General features: G+C 39.5%; 2 protein-coding genes across 4 annotated transcripts in view; one reads left to right on the forward strand and one right to left on the reverse strand.

Moving 5' to 3' along the window:
* Positions 1–309, reverse strand: part of LOC104841194 (forkhead box protein E4-like) — a 50,416-nt gene extending 50,107 nt beyond the window's left edge. Inside the window, exon 1 of the mRNA XM_010582710.1 lies at positions 298–309. Within this exon, the coding sequence (XP_010581012.1) occupies positions 298–309 (12 nt within the window). The remainder of the gene's footprint in view (positions 1–297) is intronic.
* STIL (SCL/TAL1 interrupting locus) lies at positions 192–20,721 on the forward strand. 3 transcript variants are annotated; one of them, XM_010582418.1, is made up of 16 exons: positions 192–318; positions 1,836–1,943; positions 3,362–3,477; positions 3,588–3,775; positions 4,745–4,992; positions 5,796–5,879; positions 6,004–6,090; positions 7,747–7,894; positions 9,079–9,188; positions 10,023–10,137; positions 10,962–12,020; positions 13,383–13,548; positions 14,335–14,560; positions 16,511–16,703; positions 17,321–17,574; positions 19,458–20,721. In XM_010582418.1, the coding sequence occupies exons 2-16, from the start codon at positions 1,852–1,854 to the stop codon at positions 20,278–20,280; spliced, it is 3,909 nt and encodes a 1,302-aa protein (XP_010580720.1). In that variant the 5' UTR covers positions 192–318; positions 1,836–1,851; the 3' UTR covers positions 20,281–20,721. The 3 variants fall into 3 exon arrangements, with proteins under 3 accessions (XP_010580720.1, XP_010580719.1, XP_010580721.1); XM_010582417.1 differs by lacking the exon at positions 192–318 and adding an exon at positions 533–724; XM_010582419.1 differs by lacking the exons at positions 192–318; positions 1,836–1,943; positions 3,362–3,477; positions 3,588–3,775 and having other exon boundaries at positions 4,980–5,057.
* The last annotated feature ends 557 nt before the right edge of the window (positions 20,722–21,278 follow it).

Consider the following 21,278-nt stretch of genomic DNA (forward strand, 5'->3'; position numbering starts at 1 on the left):
GGACGCCGGCGGGGAAAGGCCAAGGCCGGAGCGACCCTCCAGCAGGACCGGGGCGAGACGGTTGCGTCGGGTTTATTTTGAAATAAGCCGGTCCTTTCCCTCACGGCCCGGTCCGAGCGATGGCGGCGGCGGCGCCTTCGCGCTGCCATGGCAACCCCGCCGCGCCGCACTGCGCCTGCGCGGCCCTCCCCGCTGACCGTTTGTTAGCCCGCTGGTGTTTTTAAATCCCCTGCGCGCGCGCTGGCGGTTGGTTCCCCCGGGTACGCTTTGATTGGTCGAGCGAGCCGTTTCCCCCACCTGTGCGCCCATTGGGTCGGAGTAAGTAGCGGGGGGCGGGAGCGCGGCCGGTTTTGCCTTCTGATTGGCCGGCGGCTGGTGGTGGCGGGGAACGAGGGGTCGGTGGTGGGCTGAGGAAGGCGCCGGAGCGGGGCGGGAGGGGACGGGACGGGCCCGGTCTTGGTCCTGCCGCGGCGGTTCCTGGTGTCTCCCCGCAGGGAGTGCGGCGGTAGTTAGGCCTTGGGGAGGGGGTGTCACTGGCCGCTCCCCTCCTCCCTCAGGGGACGCTGGCAGGCCCCCTCCGCTGCCCGGCTGAGGGAGGGGCTGTTGCGGGCGGGCCCCGCTCCTGGGTTCTGCCCCACGCCGGCGCCCCGCGGCAGGGTGAAGAGGAGGGGGCAGAGCTGCGACCGCCCTGCGTGGACCCTGTTCTGCCCGGCCCGGATCTGAGGTACACGCTCCCGCCCTTGGAGGGTCCGCCGTACCCTTCCTCGCGAAGTTGGGGGGGGGGGGGGGTGCGTCGTGTCCCCCCCCAGCCTGTCGGGGCACCCGCTGGGCCCGATGCCGCTGTGGGAGTGCGGCTCGGGTTATAGAGAGCTATGGGGGTGTGTTTCTGATCCGTGCTTGCCAAAAACTCGTGAAACAGTAGGGCTTTAAAAAAGCTTTCCCTTTTACAAGCCTAAATTTGGGACTTATTTTGATGGGCGCTTGGCTTTTAATGGGAATCAATTAACCGTCGCTGAAAACATGAGAGGTAGGCGAGTTGCTTAGGGGACCGCCTTAAAAACAGAGAAAGTTCTTTCCTGGGAACTTAAGGAAATGCAAAGAAAGCACCTTGGCGAAGTTTGACACTTCGAATAACTACGAAGGGAGTTCTTGTTAAAAAGTGTTGAGATATTTGCCGAATGATGTGGACTGTCAAATGTTTTGTATTTCACTTAATATACTCGGTTTAGGCAACTCTTAAAAAACGTAATTCTGCTTGTGTAAATATGTTTATGTGATTGGATACTAATTTCTTCAGGCCTCTTCGAAGGCTGAATGCAAATTTTGCACTATATTATTTCAGTTAAGCTAAGGCTTTACTTCAGAAGTCTTCAAAGCTTAAGTGGATTGAATGCTGACTTTAAAAAGTGACTAAAACAGGGCTTTTGGAAGCTGAGCCAATATTAAGTTTGCTAAATCAAGATTTTCTGTGTGCTGTGGGAGTGTCTAATGACTGATATCCTTTTCCTTTCCTACAATATATCCAGAGCAACTTTTTCTTGAGCTTTATCTGCAAACTTATATTTTGGCCTACACATCTTCCAAGATTACATGAAGGCACCGTCAGGTAGAAAATGAGAGTTTTGTGTTGACTTTGTAGTTCATATCCTTGGCAACTTCACAGGACAAAGTTTCTGCTTCATTGGCCTAGACTTGAAACAAAAAAAGTACTGACAGCTTATGTATCCTATTTGTTGTTTTTCTTACAGTGTTACTCCTTTGTTCCTTCTTATAAATGATGTTTGAAAGTACTAAGCTTAATCCATTCTCCTGTCTTATCTCTGTGATCTTCCTAGATTTGTTCCCAAAAGGATGGTCCCTTTCAGTTTCCCTCTGTCAAAGTGTGCACTTTGGGACCCAGTCCCTATGGGTGATGTCATTGGCTCACATATTACCTATTACAGGTATGAATAACCTTTTTTAAGTGGCTAAAGGTTAAAATAAATTAAGAATTATATGATTCAAAGCCTCATTTTATCTTCTGAGTCTAGTGTATGACAAGGCACAAAGGAAAAAGAAGCAACCGGTGTGTTTGTTATAAGTAAGTAGGGATTTTCAATGCAAAGACTTGAGAGTTTTCTTTTCTGTGGTGTAATGCAGTCAAGTGGGTTGGAGGTGCCTCAGTCTAAAGGAACTTAAAATTTCTTTCAGTTTCCTTCCCATATGGAAAGGTGTAGAAGTAACTGCATATTTGTAGTTTTCTTTAACATGTTTTTCCTTGTCTCTAAATATTTACAGAGAAAAAAATATTTTTGACAAACTGGATACAGATAGGAGATTCAAGTAAAACTCAAACTAAGCATTTTGCTTGCTTCAGGAATCTGGATTAAATGCCAAAAGAATGCGTCTAGAGGCAAAGCTAAAGCACTTGTGAATTTCTAGGGCAGGGTATTCCAAACCTGACTTGTAAAACAAATGGAGAGTAAAAATTGATTCTTGTTACTTAAATGGGTATGTTACAAAGCTCGTACTGTAGTTATTAGACCAAGTATATGCATCACCACAGTATTCACGTAAACCAGTAGCTTCACTTTCAACTTTGACCTCTTTCCAAGTCAAAATTAGATAAGCTGTCTCAATCTAAAATAATGTTGATATATTTACTGTCCTAGATTCCAAACTTACTACCTTTTTTTTCACTAAATAGTGATTTTATAATTACCTAATCTTTGTCCATACTTGCATTCCTGTGTCATTGAGCCCAGTGTCCTGCTGCTTTAAGCATGCACACTAAGTATTGTGCTAAAATGAGAGAACACTGCATCAGAATCAGTTAAGCTTTTTGGCCTATTCTGCTCTTTAAACTTAGGAGACTTTTTAGAGGTTCTGTGTTTTGGTTTTAGTGTTTCTAACTTTATCCACCTTCTATTAAAATAATTCAATTGTGTTCATCTCTAGTTCTTGTGACAATGTTGCCCTTCAGATGAAAAAGCTTTTCCCTCTCCTTGTTGCTTATTCTCCAGAGAAAAAAGCTCTTCTCTCTCTTTCCCATTTATTCTCCATAGGAAAAACTGTTTCCCTCTGGTGCTGGTTTGCTGGACTAGTCAAGCCAAAATACTCTTGTTGAGATGATCATAGAGAGCATTCTTTGAAGCTGCTCCAGTTAAAATACATCTTGCTTGAATATGAATAGTTGGGGTGATGCACAGAACAGGAGCTAAAATTCTGACCTTTTTGTTGTTTAGGGCTTTGGGCTATTTCTGAGTATTTTCTTTTTAAAGGAAAGAAAAAAGAGTGGAAGCTATTGCGATACAATAAATACTTTTTTAAAAAGCATTAAAAATAATTTGGGTCTGAAACTTGCTTATTGTCTCTTTTTTAGAAACCCAAAGTTATCTATGGTGGAGAAAACCTTGCGACTTGCCTATCGCCATGCGAAGCAGAGTGAAAAGAAATTATTTTCCTGTTTTTTGCTTGGGACTCTTGCAGTAGATGAAGGTAACTTTAAACATCAGGTAGACAGACAGTATTGGTTGGTTGAGCAAGCTGTTATCAAGGAGCCTGAGTTGCTCTTGGACTCTAACTTTATTTATTCATTTATTGTAAAGATGGGGAAGGCATAACGCTAACAATAGACCGCTTTGATCCTGGTCGAGAAGTTGCTGGTGGATCGGGCAAAACTCCAACTGCATCTCTTCCTGGAGACTTTTTGATTCCATGTACAGTTAATGCCTGGGGACTTTCTTCAGACAGTATTATAGTGCACAGCGCTGAAGATATCAGCTTGGCTTTCAAGGTAGGCTGCTCTTGGCAACTTTTGAGTCTCTTAATAACTGTCTTCTAGGCTGGAGCCTAGACTATGCACAGGGCTTGATTTCAAACACAGCAAAGTGGTGGCTGAAGCAAGACTATTTAGCTGCTTATGTGAAATGAGCTGCTCGAGTGTCACTGAAAAGTGTATCGGAAACTATTAAAATCAGGTAGTCTTCACAGGTGTTTAAGGATCACACAGTCTTTAATCTTGGACTAAAATCTTGCTGTGTGACCAAAGGTTTTCAGCTGGTCTGACCACCAAAACCAGCAAGACGACAATGATTGCAGCAAACTTACTTAAACAAGAAAAAACAGCTTTTTCTTTCAAGTCTATCATGAATGACTTGCAGTATTTGTGCAATTGTTGATACAGTATTGCTAGGCAAATGACTTGCAAGAAAGCATGTAAAGTCTATGTATGTTAGTAGTTAGAGCTGAAATGTGTGCCTGTTGCTTCTGTGGTCTGCTGTAGACTTATAATCTAGTAAATACACCTTCTATTGCTGTAAATGTTTGCCTGTAGTTGTGTGTATTTCATAATACAAACAGTGCTTACTTCACATGTAAACTTTCTCATGATGATACATCCAGATGTTAAAATACAAATTTCTTGAATGCAAGTAAGAAAACTTTGACAGATCACCTTGAGCCTTCCAGTTGCCTGTTATTTTATTAATTTTTATACAATGTAAGTAACCTCAGGTTTTTTACCACATCATAAAACAATGCTAAGATATGCATAGCTTAATTTCAACTGTATTTTATGTTATTCATTATATTCATTATAGCCATGAGTTTTGGAGACCTGGCTTAATGGCTTTTTATACAGTGCCTACTACAATAGTAGCTACGATGAATGAGTTGAGTTCCTAGTGTAATACAACTTGAATCATGGTAGTCATATGAAGACAATTTAGTGTATTTAACTCTCTTCTCTTTTCTCTACTTCCAGGGACTGCAGCACAGTCTGTGCAATAAAGAATCACTGGATCTTTCTAAACTGCTCAGTGTTAGAGCTCACATAATTTTCACAGAAAACCTGGATAATCTACATTTTAATTTTCACTGGGCTTCTATTACTGCAGCGAATATTTTGGAATACACCCCTGTGAAGTCTGTCCCAATTATTCCCACAGCTCTAGCAAGAAATTTGAACAGTCCTATGAATATTGCACAAGTTCAAGGAACTTATAAATGTGGGTGAGTAAAGGGTGATGCTAAAGCTATTGAAGTTGCCTGACAGTTTGTTGCATTTCCTAAAGCAGGTAGGTATGCGAGACCTCAACCAGTACTTTACTTTTTAGTAAAATAACTGGCATAAAAATAACATAACTTCTTGGACTTGGAAAAATTTAAAATGTTTTAAACAAGAAACAGGAAATGGGGTGGGGCAAAAACCTTAACTAGTTCAGTAGGAGTTCTTCTTGCTTTTGACTTCAGGTGAAGGATCTTCCTACTGGGGCAGGGGGACACACCTCTAGTTAACATAATAAATATAAACAGCATTCAGCTTTTTAAACAATATCAGTGCTTGCCCTAGAATGAAAATCAGATGAATGTGAGCCAAAGCTTTTTCTGTTAATCATGCTTATAAGATGGTATTGGGGAATCGTCATTCTGACTGATAACTAATTTAGTAGGGTGAATAAGAATATATCAGGGAAATAATTTGAAGCAACTGAATGACATTTTATTTGGACAGACTTTGTGAATGCCTCTCTGAAAGTTACTCTTCAAATTTCACATGACTTGCCCTTCTGGATTTGTTGTGAATACCATAATACTAAGCACATTTTGTCCTTAATTCTTTGATATAAAGGGAATTGATGAAAAGCTGAGGAATTGCTGTAAGTGTGGAGGAAGAATGTGGGGTTTTGGGTTTTTTTTCCCCTGAACTTTTTTTCTTACAGTATTTTCCAAACTTGTATTTATCTCTTCAGGTTTTTTTTCTGAAAGACTGCCTTCCAAAATACTAAAAAACCCCAACTTCTGCTTTCTTTCAGCTACCTTACTATGGACCAGACACGAAAATTGCTTTTGCTGCTTGAGTCTGATCCCAAGGCTTATGCTCTGCCGTTAGTTGGAGTGTAAGTGTTTGGTTCTGTTTGTACAGATTAATACACATATCGATTTGAGATGTATTTGAGGGGTTACATAGTGGAAACTTGGTAATGGCACTGTCTCTAATTGGATATTTCTTCTTACTTCTAGTTGGCTGAGTGGAGTTACTCATATCTGTAGTCCTCAAGTCTGGGCCTGTTGCTTGCGATATTTATTCAGTTCTTCAATTCAAGAAAGGCAAGTCACTTTTATAGATAAAACATAGAAGCTATTGGCTGCCTAAAAATATATTCCACAGAAATGCATGGCAGCATGGGCTCTGTTCAAAGATATTTGAGGGAATTCTGTGATTTATATATTATATAGGAGGTAAGGCTGTCTGTTTTAATTGTTCTTTCTGGTTTTGACTTCTGCTTCACAAATCTTCTATGACCGAAGTGTTAGAAAGCTGGGCTGATACCTCAAAGACAGAAGAGGGTAAACATTAATATCATTAAGGTCACTGCATTTTAGTTTAAATAAGAAGCAGTAAGCAGGAAACAGTAGTTTAAACAGTGGTGGGGTTTTGGTTTTGAACTTTTCTCACGGGTGTTTTCTTTGATATAAGCCTTCTCCCCAGTTGTATCTGACCAACATACTGAAGCATATTGATTTGCAGCTAATACTGTCTTTTTATGACTTCCTGCTAAATATTCTGTTCTTATAGTTTATGCATTCTGACTTTTTTTTTTTCATTGTGGTGTTAGTAGATAATCATTCCTCATTCTCTACATCTTTTCACTTGTAATGTTTGCCAAGTTCTAATTATACGGAAGCTGGGAGGGAGTTCAGGTGTATATAGTTTAAAATTGGTCTTCAGGTAAATCAAACTTCAAAATATGCTGTATGCATAAGAATTTCTTCTGTTCAACCACACTTGCTTTTAAATTATGAAATAAAACCACATTTAGTGAACAGATGTGTCTGTAATTACAGAATAGACTTCTTTCCCTTAACAATTTAAATATGCTCAAATACAGATAAGAGCCCAATTAGATTATTAGATAAGCAAGTGAGATGCTTGACTCTCATTAACTTTCACTGATTCCATCTTGGAAGTGGATTAGGCAGATTTGATGAACCATGCAAACAGAATTAACCTCTGCTGACTAACCACTTCATCTGTGCATCATATATTTTTAACTCTTTAAGTTGTAAGTATAATTTTAAAGTTGTGTGTGAATGAGTTTTTCAAGCACCTTGTTCCTACTGTTTTCTCTATCACATATATTATTTAAAGAAAAAACAAACACCCCCTGCCCCCCCAAACAACTGTATTACAAGTGCTATAAAAAGAAAAATTGTTCTGAAAGTAGTACTACCTTTTTCTGGAAACGCACATTATTTTCATTATCCTTGCTCTTTTGTGTTAAATGTTGACTGTTGTTGCTGTAGAAAAAACTTCAGTACAATTTTTCTTCCAAAAAAAAAAATCTGTTTGCCAATGAGCATTTTTGGCATGTTTAGGGATAACTGAAATGCTAAGTGTCTTTATAATGCTTCTTCAACTGAACTATTTAAAAAAAAAAAAAAAATCACAATATCATTTTTACAGATGTTTTCTTCTATGCTATGATTGAAGTCTTCCAGGAATTCATTTAAAGTACTAAGTGATCCTAAAGGTTTGAGCTAGAAAGTAGATGAATTATTCCCATTTCTCTACTTTGCTTAGATTCTTGCATGTGGCATCAGTCATAAATCCATCTGCTTCATCTATAGCTCAGTACTACTCAAAATGCAGTGATTCACCAGTTTGCTAAACTGTGTGATAGTTTGCTCAGCATGTTGAGAAACTAAGGGCCTTCTTCCTGTTTCTTATGTTTTTTTTTAAGATGTGGGTTTTTTCTGTTTTAGGGTTTTTTCGGAATCTCAGAGTTTTCTTATTGTGCTTTATTCACTGACACACAAGGAACCAGAGTTTTATGAGTGCGTTCCATGCAGTGGACAGACTGAACTAGGGTTTCAGATCTTAACTTGCAATGAAACAGTACACCTCTTCAAAGTAAGTGGCTTGGTTTCCTACCGCATTATGGTACTTTAAAATTTGACTTCTAGTGTAAGTACTTAAAGAAGGGGTCACTATAATGTGACCCAAATGGAACTGCAGTGTTTGAAAATGGTGGAGCTCTATAAAGCTATCTTTTTACAGTGATTACTGTAAATTCAGTTTGTCTCTCAAATTGAGAGGTGACCTCCAAACAGCATTTAGACATAAAATCTGTCTTTTAAAATGTACTCTGCTGTGCTGGACTTGGTTAGTGCTCCTTCTTACTAGTGATCTTTTGGCTTTAGGAGCAGAGATTCTGATTTCCTATAGCATTTGTTAATGTGGTATGCTATGTGCAGGCTGGACACATCTGAGAACTGCTGTGGGTGATGCACGTTGGTGCTTTCTGGAGAGCAAAGCTAGGTATTAGTGCTTTGTTTGAAGTTGAATGCAAATAGGAATTCAGTAGCTACTAATCTGCAGATCTCTTGCTGCGCTACAGTAACAAGGCAAGAACAATTTTATCTTTGTGCAAAGTAACTCTTTGAAAGAATTTGATACAATGTCTGGGAGATAACTATTAAGGTTTGAGGAAATTCTAGGAAATATCAGTTTCTCACTTGATTTCCTAGGCTTGTACAGAACCTGAAGTAGAATTGTTAATCTGCTCAATAAATGCTCATATGCTCTGGCAGAGAAGCAACTAGTGTAATGTGTGTCCTGGGCTGTTTACTCTGTTCTCTGTGCGATTAAATTTCCCTGTTCAGGACTGCCTTCCATCTTTAGCCTAGGTACGTCTTAGCTCTCTGAAGACAACAAGCTTCTTAACAGAGGCTCACTTCTGTTGTCTCCAGGACTTGCACAGCTGTGGTGTGTGAAACAGTATAGGAACAGTTGCTGTTTCCTATAGTGGTGAAGGCTTGTGGAAGAGTACCTAAGCAGTTAGAGCAAGGAAGCATCTGCTCATGGCTATAATTAGGCCAGCTACTTTACAGAGTAGCAGGGGGAACAGTGTTAAACAGGAAGGGAAGTTGCCTGCCTCCTTGTAGTAGTGAAAGAATTGAGAATTGAAAGTAGAGGACAAGCAGCAAATAATCAGATATAAATGTCCCTAAAACTATTTCTCTGGGGGTAGTACCTCAGTGATTAAAAGTTGAAAGTTTCATGCTTCACAGTATTCACAATGAATTTCATTCCAGAATGTTGAACCTTCAGGCAAGAGCCCTATCCAGTTTGAGTTGAGTGCAGAAAACCAAAATGCAGAAACTGAGTTCTTCAGCAGAGTTTGCAAGAAACTTCCTATCAGAAGGTAAATCTTTGATATGTCATTTATACACAAAAACTAAATGTTTATTGGATGAGGTTTTTTGACCTCTGCTGTGGCAGCTGTCAGTTTAGCTGTGCATTCAGTGATCTTCTTGCATTAAAATCTGTGTATGTGCTTTTGTTTATTCCTAGAGTTAATATTCTTCAAGTAAGATGGTCAAGCTGACCATATTGCAAGAGAAACTACTCGTAGTTCTACTCTTGATACTCGTGGCTGTTGTTTATACAGTGGATGTTTCTAAAAAGGCTTACTTGCTGATGCAGCTTAGTTCACTGTATTAAGCTTTCTGTGAGATCTGTCCTTTGAGCAAATCTCTTAACTGAAATTTATTTAAGTTGGTAAAAATTCCTTTTTCCTTCCAACTTTTCAGAGCTGCGAGACCTGGATAGGTTGAAACTTAGGGATTTTTAAGAACCTGACTTATCCATCAAATTTTTATCTATGACTATAAAATGGCCTTTATTTTCCTTTAAACAATGTTACAATCTTTACTGTAGCACTCCTTATCTTCCTAATACAAATCAATGTTTTGCTGTTAGAATGTCACTTAAAAGGTGTATATGTCTGTGGGTGCGGGGAGGGAGGGTTAGTATCTTTTTGCCCAAAAGCATCATTTGCATTTTCACTGTTTGATCTTAAAACTGTTTGCTGTGTGAACTCCCTAGCTAACCACAGAGGAGATACATAGCAACTGATTCTTGAAAAAATGATGCTGATATTGCACTGTAGATGGCACAGTGAAAAATGTGAAGATTCATGTTATTGCTGCCAAATCTGACAAGCAAACATTTTTAGTTTGATTTATGTTGGTTTTAGTCCTTCCCAGGGCTGTTCACCCAGTAAGTTGTCAGCAAGCGATCACGACTCTGGTGTAGAAGATGAGGATTTATCCCCCAGGCCAATTCCGAGTCCTCACCCAGCAAGTCAACAGGTAACTAAGTAAATAACTGTTCTAGGCATCTCAGATGTGACACTTAGAGCAGCAAAACTCTTTGTAAGGGGACTGGAGAGTATAAAGCTACTGTCTCAAAGTGCTAGCAGGGGAAAACAGGACTGAAGAAATGGGCCAAGAGTCCCGACTCCTGCTCTAGTTAGCCTGTCTTTCTTTCCACTGTTATAGACACTTTAATTCCTGTATATGCTAGGATTTGGGAACAGAGATAGTAGGTTCTACTTTGGGAATCTTATTACCATTAAATGGAAGAGCCGTGGTGTCTGAGGCAAAGATAGAGGCAGCAAACTTTCTTGTGTATTCCTGGGTAAATGAAATTAAGATCTGCTGGTTTGTCTATTTTTACTGAAATGTATACAAATATAATGAAATAGCAGCCCTCATACAGCATAGGTCTAGAAGGATGTGACTGTTGTGGATTATAAAATGTGTTCTGTTGCACCTGTCTACGGGGTCTAGGAATAGTAAGAGGGAACATGTAGTCCACTTCTTGAAGGGGAAGGATCCATACTCTGAAATGCGCTATAGGATGACATGGAGCATTTATTTGGTAGAAATTACTATTATGCCGCATGAAAGCAATTTTGTCTTCTAAGAATGATCCTAGAGATCTTGCTGCTTTTTCTGTATCTGGATTCTTCAGTCTTTAGAAAACCATTCAATGTGTAGTTGGTTTGGAGCTGGTAGTGGTCATATATTGATTTTAAATTAAAACATTTTCTTTGATGAAATTTTGTATGTGAAGAGCTGAAAGACAGTATTTTAAAATTATCTTAAACTTGCTTGTGTAATTGTCGCTTCAGGTTACCAGGATCTTTCCTTCAGTTCCTGAACTGTCACTTGTTTTGGATGGGAGTTTCATAGAATCAGGACAATCATCTAAGCCTATGGGGACTTCAAATGCTAAAAGTCTACCCTCAGCACCACATCAGCCTATTAAAAAGAAATGGTGCTTGGGATCTACGTATTACCCCACACAGCACTCTGAAGACAAGCAAAACTTTTCTGCTAATATGGGAGACGCCTCTTTGAGGCAATTGCCAAACCATTTAAACCAGAAAATTCTGACTTCAAGGCCTTCCAGAGGAAAGCAAGCTCTACTACAGCAACAGTTGCACTGTAAGAAAGCTTGCCCTCCATCAAGAAAAAGTTCTGGATCATCTTCTTCTTCAACCCCTTGTAGTGGGCCTTCCCCAGATACATCTGTGCATCACCCCAGAAAGCCGTCAGAAAGACTTGTGTTAAATCCCGATGGAGTCGCACAGCAGGGAGAGCCTCCAAATAGAAGAACATCAATATCCTGTGCCAAGCAGCTTCCTGCTGTTAAGCAGCCAGTCCTCTACAACTCTGCTTTTTCACCACAGAGCTGCAGAAGACCACCAGAACTGCAGGTGCCAGTTCAAGTGCCACCTTGCTGTCCAGCCAGTGCATGCAACTGTCAGTTTCCTGCTTCTGTCCAATATAATCCAATAAACTCATGGCAAGGAATCGGTAGAATGAGCCCCAAACATGGAGCAGAAATCCAATCAGAGATGGCTCAACAGAATCCATGTACAGTGCTCCATCAAAATATCATTTGCCCAAATATTTGCTGCAATCCAGGGTATACCACAAGCAGCCCTATAAGCATGGGATATCACGGGAAAATGGGAAACTGTTCTCTCGACAATAGCTTATCGCCTGGAATAAGATTGCCTTCAAGTGCAAGCCCCTCTAGTCCGCAGTTTTGTGCAGCCCACTCACCGTGCCTGCACATGCTTGCTTCTAAAGCAGGATCAGATAATGGAATGATGGGATTATCTCCAGATGCATACAGGGTTCTTACAGAACAAGATAGACAACTCAAATTACTTCAAGCTCAGGTTTGTGGAAATGGCAGCTTTCTCCTCTGCCCTCTTAGTGATTATGCTTTGATAGTTCCCCTGCCAAAGGAATTAAATTAACTGTTGTCTATCCTTCTTGGAACAAGAGAGCCTGTCATACCAGCTGCAGTTTGGGGATGGAGTGGGGTCCTGATTACCTCTGCTAATTGCTGTCCCTTAAATGAAAACTATTTGACTCTTGCCTGATTAAATTTTGTGTTTATTTTTATTGTATTTCTATAACATGAAGGTTTTCCTTTTAGCAGGCTGTTCATAATGCAAACCAATATGCCTTCTGTATAAATACTTTCATATACGTATGCTTGTCTATGTAAAAAAAACTTACTGCATAGGCTATAGGCTTTGGAATTGTTCTAAGCATACAGGTGAAGCACAGAATGTTCTCATGTGTTGCTTTGCCCGCCTTCAAGCCTGCAGATTCCTGAGCTGTTGAGGCTGTTGCTTTGAAAATTTCAGTTGTCTGTTTGCAGCAGACTGGCAGGATTCATCAGGTGTTTGTTGCTGCACTGGAAATTTGGGCTTTGGTGGTCTTGCTAAATTCAGTTTTGATACCAGGTTAAGTTTCTTCAAAATAGCAGCCTCCTGAGTTAGCATGTGGGCCCTGTATTTTGCAGGGTATGATTTGGGGCCAAAGAGCAAGAGTTTAAATTTTGCTGCTGGTGATGAATGATAGGAGTAGGAAAGTTGCTCACAATACATATTTTTCCCGCTTAAACTAGAAAATTACACCTGAAATATGCTTTAGATATAGTTCCTGTATGTAAAATCAGGCTCTTAAAGCATGGGCTGTGCATGACAGAGGGAAACCTCTCCTTATTGCATAAATGCAGCCTTCACTGTTATGATATTTCTCCATGGAGCTGTGAACTAATCGGTGCACAGGGTGGATGCAAATACTAGAGTGAAGATTGCCTGGGCAACCTTAATTTTATCATTTAAGTGCTTAGTTTTGTAATTAATACAAAGTTGGTTTAGCATGGTGTAGGGACAGTTGGCATATAAATGCTTGGCTGGTAAGTCGGTAATAGGCTTTGTATGTGAATGAAAGGGGCAGAGAATACTTCCAACAAGTGTAGTGCAAATAGGCTTTACTCAGGTTGTCTTGGTGTAGTTCTGCCAGTATGCTTAAAACCTTTTCTTCTCTAGTTCTGCCAATATCAGAATTGATGTTTTGATTTATGCTGCATGCACTGCTGAGAACTGGAAGGTTATCAGACTTCTGTGGCAATGCAGCCTGGATCTGAATCCAGATCTTAGAGGGGCCTAATTCAGTAATTCACTTTTGCCTATTATACTTTTTTTTTTATTGTACAAATTATAACCGTCTGATAATCGTTACAGATCCAACGCTTATTGGAAGCACAGGCTCATCAGGCTTGTTCCTCTGAACCAGCTGCAGCTGGCCATGCTCCGCAGCCTGAGAAGCAAGGGGACCTTGTTTCTATGGAAACACAGTCCTCACCAGGTTCCCCCATGAGGAAAAGTGTGAGCATTGCTGTGAGCACAGGTAACGCTTTATTCTTTAAAAATAGGCTGGCATTGCTTTTTCTGGATGTTTCTGTGATTTGTTTGGGCATGGGGGGAATGTTTTGCAGAAACGCTGAATGTACGCAAACATGCACCTAGATACAAAAAGACAGCTAAGTTCTGTAGGTGTTTTTGCAAGTTTAGGCTGGAGCTACTTTTGTCTTTGGGCTGCAATGGCAGTGATTGCCATCACTGGAAGAATTCTTTTTCCCATAGCTTTAGCAAGGTCTTCTATTTTAAATTGTGCCTTATTGAAAGAAAAAATCCAAATCTCTTTCTGAATTAATACACTGTTTTGAAAAGTAATAGCTTCTATCCCATCTGGTGTTCTATTAAATATATTAATGATGGTTTTTGGAAGGCATGCATTTACATGCATGGAGAGGAGACTGTATTAGCTTTGATTTTAGCAAGTTAGGCAGCTGTGTCTGTAAAGTTACATATTAATGGTTCCTGTTAATCCGTGGGAATATTAAATCCATGGAAATATTGTGATTAGTCTGGAAGAAAATTTTGAACTGGCTCAAGGTCAATGCATTAAAATGCTTTAATACAACTATTTATTTTCATCAAGTACACTTTGGAAGAAACTAGGACTTGAATGATGTTTTGGCAACTCTTAGCTGTTCTAAACACTAAATCACTTCTAAAATGGTGGAAAAAAACTGAATGTGATGAAATGATTCCTCTAGCTTTATGAAGCCAGAGGGTCTCAGAAGATAGTAATAACTTTCCTTAAACAGGTAAATCTCTCGTTCTCTTCTAGGTGCTAGCTTATTTTGGAATACAGCCTCAGAAAAACAAGATGACTCCATACCGCAAGGAAAAAAAGAGGATGGAGAGATTTCTAAGGAAGACATAAGCATTTCAATTAATGCTGAACAAGATGCAAGTAATACAAGTATTGCTTCTTCCTTAAAGGTGGTTGACATGCCCAGCTTTGTAGACAGTATTCATCTTGTGGAAGAAGGAACTAATCAGAACACTCTCCAGTAAGTAGCTAGAAATATCTTTTGTTCACATAAGAAGCTGAACTGCCTTTCATAAGTTACTACTTTCATAGTTATTTTCTTCAGGAATTATAAATGGTCACCTGACTTCAGTTGTTGTGTTCTTTCACTTCTTTGTTTTTTAATTATGCTTCAAATTGTACAGCTTACCAAAACACAGTTGCCTTTAGAGTCTGCATTTATCGGTCATGCACGTTTAGCTAGCCTACCTATCAGCAGCAGCTGATGGCAAAAGCCTTTAACTTGTAAAAGCATGTACAGTGCTGGCAGCATTCCCTTTCTTACCTTAAATCCTGAGGGGGAAAAGGGACACCGCTGTAGTCAGTTGTTTTTCTACAGTGGCTTTCCCCTGTCAGCAGCATTCAGAACCCTTTCAGTTCTGAGGGGCTTAGGATGAGGAGTTTATGATTATATGACTGTTCCCTGAATTTCTCTACCTTTTACATCTAATTGCTTTGTGTGTAGTGAATGCAGGTACCAACTTCACTGCTGTTTAATTATTTTTAAGCTCAGATTCTTTATAGTGCAGTGACTAATCTCAGACTAATTTGGGGAGCGATTTTAAAAATATTTTTAATTATCTATATGGATGTTGTTTTTACATAGGGAATAGCTCAACAGTTTAGCACTTTTAATGATCTAATATTCTCTAAGTATAAAAAGCCAAAGGAGGGGGAATACCCTTCCAGTTAAATTAGGTTTTTAAAATAATCATATTGGGAAAGAGATGATAATTAAGCTATAACATAAATATTCATAGTCCTTGATTAAAGTATTATCTGCAAACATATACTGCTACCATAAATGTTACTGATTCAAATCAGTTTTTTTGAATGCTGTATTTCAGAGAGATGCTGTTTTACGAATCTAAGTTGAAGAGAACCTTAAACCTGTAAAATAGCTGTATAAGTATCTTGTAATAAGAATGTAGAGCACCACCCAGATTTCTTTGAGGAGGAGGGAAACATTTTTGGGAATGATGAATAATTGCTAGTGTAACAGTAACTGATAACCTACATTGACTATCTAGTATGTCACGTGATTTAAATCTTATCGCTTTCAACACAGGCAATTGATCAGTTGAGTTCTGAAATTCCCTTATCTTACAGTTGTCTTCTGAGGAGGAACAGGAAGGGGGAGGAGGGTCGCTTAGGGATCTCCTCGGGATGATAGTACTATTGATATGTCTGGTCTCAAACAGTTTATGCGATGCACATACCAGCTAGCTGAAGGGGATGCAGAGCATCGCATTGTAACTCATTCTAGAACATTTACCCTTTTTATCTGGAAACTTCAGGATAGATCATGGTTCCCCTTTCACATCTGCTATCGAGAAGTATTTCAACTAGGTGTTTGTTATCAGCTCATGATACTCGGAGTGCATTGTGTATGTGTGTACTTGTAACAGTGTTGTTGAAGTTTTTAAAGCGTTTTTAAAATACAACAGGAATCTCATTATCAGTTACCTTGGGTAAAAATGGCTTTTTGAATAAGTCATGTTTCAGAACGTATGGAAGATACTTGCTCCTAAAGGCTTTTAAGTGTCCATAAAAATGCTGAAAACGTAAGACAAACTCCAGATTGTTAATAACTTTAATTTCATCTGCTTTAAGGTTAAGACATAGTCATTGAGTTTTGACTAGTCCAGAGAAGCCATTGCCATTTTCAAATCATCTTTTGAAAAACTAGTCAGGCTGATGTAGTTTCACACTGTGAGGTGTATTTCCTCAGTCCTCAAATGACTTTTGAAAGAAAATGACTGCAGAAAGGAGCAAAGCCTCAAGCAGTAGACAAACCAAGAAATGGTTAGGATCTGTTTCCAGTACTCGATTTTTCTCCTCTTGTGTTCATGAAAAGATAAGGTATGCATAGAAATACTTGTGTTTTTTCTGTTTCAAGGAAATATCTAGCTATCTCTCTGTTCTCTTTCAGAAGCGGAAACATTTCCCAAGCACTTGTTCACAGTTCATCCTTGGAAGAAAGTATTAGCGTGTCTTTACAGAAAGAGCCAACAGAGGGAGCCAGCAACCACTTGGTGGTAACAAGGGAGCCAAACTCGGAGCCACCTGCCTCGTTGCTGCCTCGGCATCCATCAGAGGATCAGAAGCTTTACCAGGACTTACTGGTAATTCATGTAAATTTGATATTCTGCCCTGAATGCAACAGTCAAAACAGCACACTGCTGAAGTTACGATGTGGTATTGGCATGAATGAAAACTGTGTGCAGTTTTCAAATTCACATGTTATGCTCTACCGAAAGGTTCCAAGTTTGTGGTTCTTCATTTTTTAAGGTTTAAGTGGTTATTCTGTACTTCACCCTTCCATGCATACATGGAGTACTGTCTAATAAATAATAATTTTTTAGTTCAAAGATAATGTCAGTTGATAACTTCCCAAATTAGCGCCCTTTATAATAGCACAGCATTTTACCTTCAAGTCCCTTAAAGGGCAGGTACATTAAATCTTGAAGAATATCAGTATGTGATGTGTTTAAATTCAGAGCAAACTCTTGCAGAAAGTTTGAAATGTAAGATATTCCAGTGTTTGACTACACTGCTGGGAGTTTACGTGACTGCACCTGAACTGAATCTGAATTTGGCTCCTTTGTCAGAATAAGCTGTTAACCCATCTAGTTGTATTTTAAGTTGCATAAGAATAAACCCGGATTTTGGGTTTTGACAACTGCTGCATGTCATGATGTTTTTGTCTATGTGGTCTGTCCCCTGCTCCCTTTTCCTACAGGGCCAAGTAAACCACCTCTTAAGGTCCTCAGAAGAGCAAGATCACTTGTCTGTAAAATCAGGATTTGTTAATGATGATGGTCCTAAGTATCAGGATATTGACAATAAAACAGAAATGCCTTCAGAGACTGACACGGGAGCGGTGGATAAAGAGAGTGTGATTAGTGCTACGCTCAAACAGCTGAAGAGTCTTGGAGTGACGATTGACTCGCCTGGCAAAATGAAGACAAATACACACAAAGTGGAGAATGCCAGGTAAAATACTAGTTGTTTTGAGTAGTAATTTGTAGATCCAACCAAAAATGAAGATTGGATCAGTGAGCAACAAGAAGGGACTGTGTTCATTGTCACTGGGGATTTGTTTGGCAACTTGATCCACATTTCCTGCAAAGATGAAACACTGGCTCATGCTATGGGTATTTCAGATAGGTTTAAGAGCTCTGCTAGCAAAACTCAGATTATTTAAATATAACACAAGTAGCTCTAGCTGTTAGAGCATCTGGTGATTCTTAAAGTATTGTGCATGCAGTAGCACACAGTTCCCTAGAATAATAACAAAGCTGCTTGAGTAATTTCAGTCCTTTGGGCTATGTCAAGGTATTCCAGAGAAACACTGGACTTGGGAGGCTGAATGTTAAGCAGCTATATATTTTCATCACTGTTTCTTAACCCTTGCCTTGCACTTCACCAGTATAAGTGACGTTGTTATCAAGGCTTTGATATACAATCAAAACTGATTCTGTCCTAATCATTTGTTATTGTGAGTGCTTTGACTTGAAACAGGGAGGGTGTGATGGCTGGGGAGGGAAACAGCCTTGATGAAACGGGAGAAGGAGCAGCAGTAATTTCTGAAGAAAGTGTTTGAGGCACGGGAATTTGCTTATGTAGCTGCTTAGGGATAGGCTGACTGCCTGGCACAGCTTTGCTTTCATCCTTATTGTCTTCTTGATACTAGTATATAACTGTTAGTAAACAAAAAAATCTAACCATCTCCTACTTAATCTTCTCTTTAGCTATGTATCAAAAGCTGTTTCCAGTCATACAATTTCTGAGCTCTTTTCTCTCCTTTTCACTTGAATTTCTTCAGGCATTTTTCTGGAATTTTTGGGCTACCTTCCTGGCTGGAGAGTCTGTCAGTGTTCTTTTAATGTCAATAATATGCTAATAATTGAACCCATAAGACAAAACTGGAATTCTTGGTGTTTTTTCTTCAAACCTGGGGAGCAGGGTGGCATTCTTCTTTCTGCCACTTTCATGACTGATATAAACAATTCTGAGAAAAGGTCTACCAATCAGTAGAGAAGGAAACAACAGTGCAACTCCATAGCATAATTTGTGGTTGTTCATCTGAGCCAGGAGTTTGCTCTCCTTAAGCAAACTTCAGGATGTGTGCTCAATGGAATAGGAAGACTCTTAACTCTCAACACAAAGAGTTTGGGTTTATGAACTAGTATATGATGCATGTATTAAATGCACTGGTTTATAACCACTACCAGTGTACCAGAGCTTGTCCTTTCAGTCTTTAAACACCTAATGTATACAAGAAATTGGTGTACCAAACAACAGAACAAATGAATGTTTCCCTTACTGAAGGATGCCTTCAAAAACTAGAAACTTGCAGGCTTCTGGAAACAAATTCTGTAAAAATCCTGGAATTGGCATGCACTGGGAAGGAAGAGATGTTCTTGGTCTCTGTCATTGGGCTTGTATCTTCTGTCTAGATACAAGTTTTGGGTTAGATGGCAGTATCTAGAGTCTCAGCATCAGGGACATAAAATGTCACATTTCACTGGTGAGAATAGACCAAGAGCTCAAACCTGCTTTAAAAACAAAACCAGCTCTGAAACCTGCTAGAGGCGGGTTCTTCTTGATACGAGGGTTGTGGTTAAGATGAAATCAGAAGGGAGTATCATCAATTCTCTAACACAGTGTTTGAATACTGTCAGTGTGAGTAGCTGGAGAGCTGCTTTTTAGTACGTGCAGAACATATGATCTCAGCGCTGAACAACCTGATTGAGCTGTGGTATTCAGAAGGAAGGAGAATTTAGTACAGCAAGCAAGGTGAAATTATGAGATTATATTGTAAAATGCATACTTTTCCTGTAATGCTAAACTAACTTTTTGATGCTTTATTTCAGCATCTTAGCGTGCATAAATCCTGAAGCAGTTGTTCCTGGACTAAATTATATGTCATTCGCCAATGTCAGCATGTGTGGCTTAACTCCTAATGTTGTTGATCTGAGCATGGAAGCGAACGCTATAGCACTCAAGTATCTCAGTGAAAATCAGTTATCTCGACTTTCTTTCAGTCGCTCAGGCCAAAATCCTCCTGTAGATTTCTCTTTCCAAGACATCTTGCATACAAATATGGACAAGAGCATGGTGGGTTTTAGCTTAATTTCACCAAACAATATGTCTTTTGCAACCAAGAAGTACATGAAGCGATATGGGCTGATACAGGGCAATGACAGTAGTGAAGATGAAGAGGAACTGCAGGTTCAAGATGGCAATTCTGGCACTGTCAAAAGCCTGCTGGACAAAAACTGTACCCCTGTGTTGGATGGCTTCAACCACCAGACTGAATTATCCAAAAGAACTGATGGAAGACTTCCAATTCATCTAAAGAGTCACAGCAGAGAGTTGACTACTAATGCCTCTCCACCAGAACTAAACAGCCCTGTATTAAGAAATATTACAAATGAAATTTTTCCTCCCAGAGCAGATCAAGCAGATGAAAACTCCGTTCAGATTTTAAAGGATTTAAAATCAAAACCCAAGTTGTTACCTGGGAGGGTTGAATTCACTGAACAACCTGGTAGGAAAGATGAAGGAGACGTTCAGGTCTTCCCTGGAAATCTGCATACTCCAGCCCTTGAAACATTAAACCAGTCAAACAGCATCAATTCTGTTGGCACCATTCTTGATGTGAAACAACTCAGGCAGTTGCCAAAGTTGTTCTGAACATCCCCTGAGATGGCTGGCAACCACTGTTACAAATCTGAGAGGGACACCTCAGTAAAAGACTATAGGAAACTAAGGATTAAATTGTCTTTGAAGAGGTCACTCTGTTGTAACAATGTAAAACTTGCAGAACTGAGTTTTTGGCCCAGGCTGGGGACAGCCACCTCTAAATGCCTGGTTTGAGTCGGTGCTGATCAGCATTGAAGTATGTGTGCACTTTGTTTACAGTTAGGCGTGATTTTAAAGTATCTAAAAGGTGAATCAACTTGAGCCTGAGATGTACTTTAAATACACTTTTGACAATGATGCTTATTTAAATGTTCTTCTGTTGACTTTTTTTAGAACACTGACATCTTTGTGCCAACTGTGAGCCATTGATACTGTGTGTGGCAGAGCAGGGGTAACAGAGCTAAAGCACTAATTTCTAGAAAGTTGCTGAAATGGTTGGATTACTGGGGAGAGGTTGTGTCTGGGGGGAAGGGAAGTATAACTGTGGCTTTACTTTGCGTCAAATTATTTTGAATTCAGCCGAAATGGCACATGTAACTCTCTGTATCATGAAATCGTGGAAGGAAATTGGAAAAACTAGCACTTTTAAAACTTTTGTGATTTTTTTTTTTTTTCTGAATGAATGTTTTCTATTTATTTAAGAAGTACATATTGCTCATAAAGGTCAAAGGTTCCATTAAAAAAAAAAATCTTCAGTTGTCTGATGTAGCCTTTATTTAAGACATATGCTACCTCCCAGCCATCGTTTAGAATGGCTAACTGGAAGGGTGTCACTTGCTACTGAACTCTTCAAGAATTCCAATAGTAGGTGGTGGGGTTAGCAAAACTAAATTATTTCCTTTGTTCTGTATTAACATACAAATATTCTGTCATCAAGTGCTACAGTCTATTAGTGAAGCAGCCCTTTTCCGTAACCCTGTGATGATAATATTCCACAAGTTGAAGAATTCAGTTATTTATTGTTTAACAATTCCATTTCTATTAAGACT

Source organism: Haliaeetus leucocephalus, unplaced genomic scaffold (assembly GCF_000737465.1).
Source record: "Haliaeetus leucocephalus isolate CR32 unplaced genomic scaffold, Haliaeetus_leucocephalus-4.0 Scaffold848, whole genome shotgun sequence".
NCBI classification, from domain to species: domain Eukaryota; kingdom Metazoa; phylum Chordata; class Aves; order Accipitriformes; family Accipitridae; genus Haliaeetus; species Haliaeetus leucocephalus.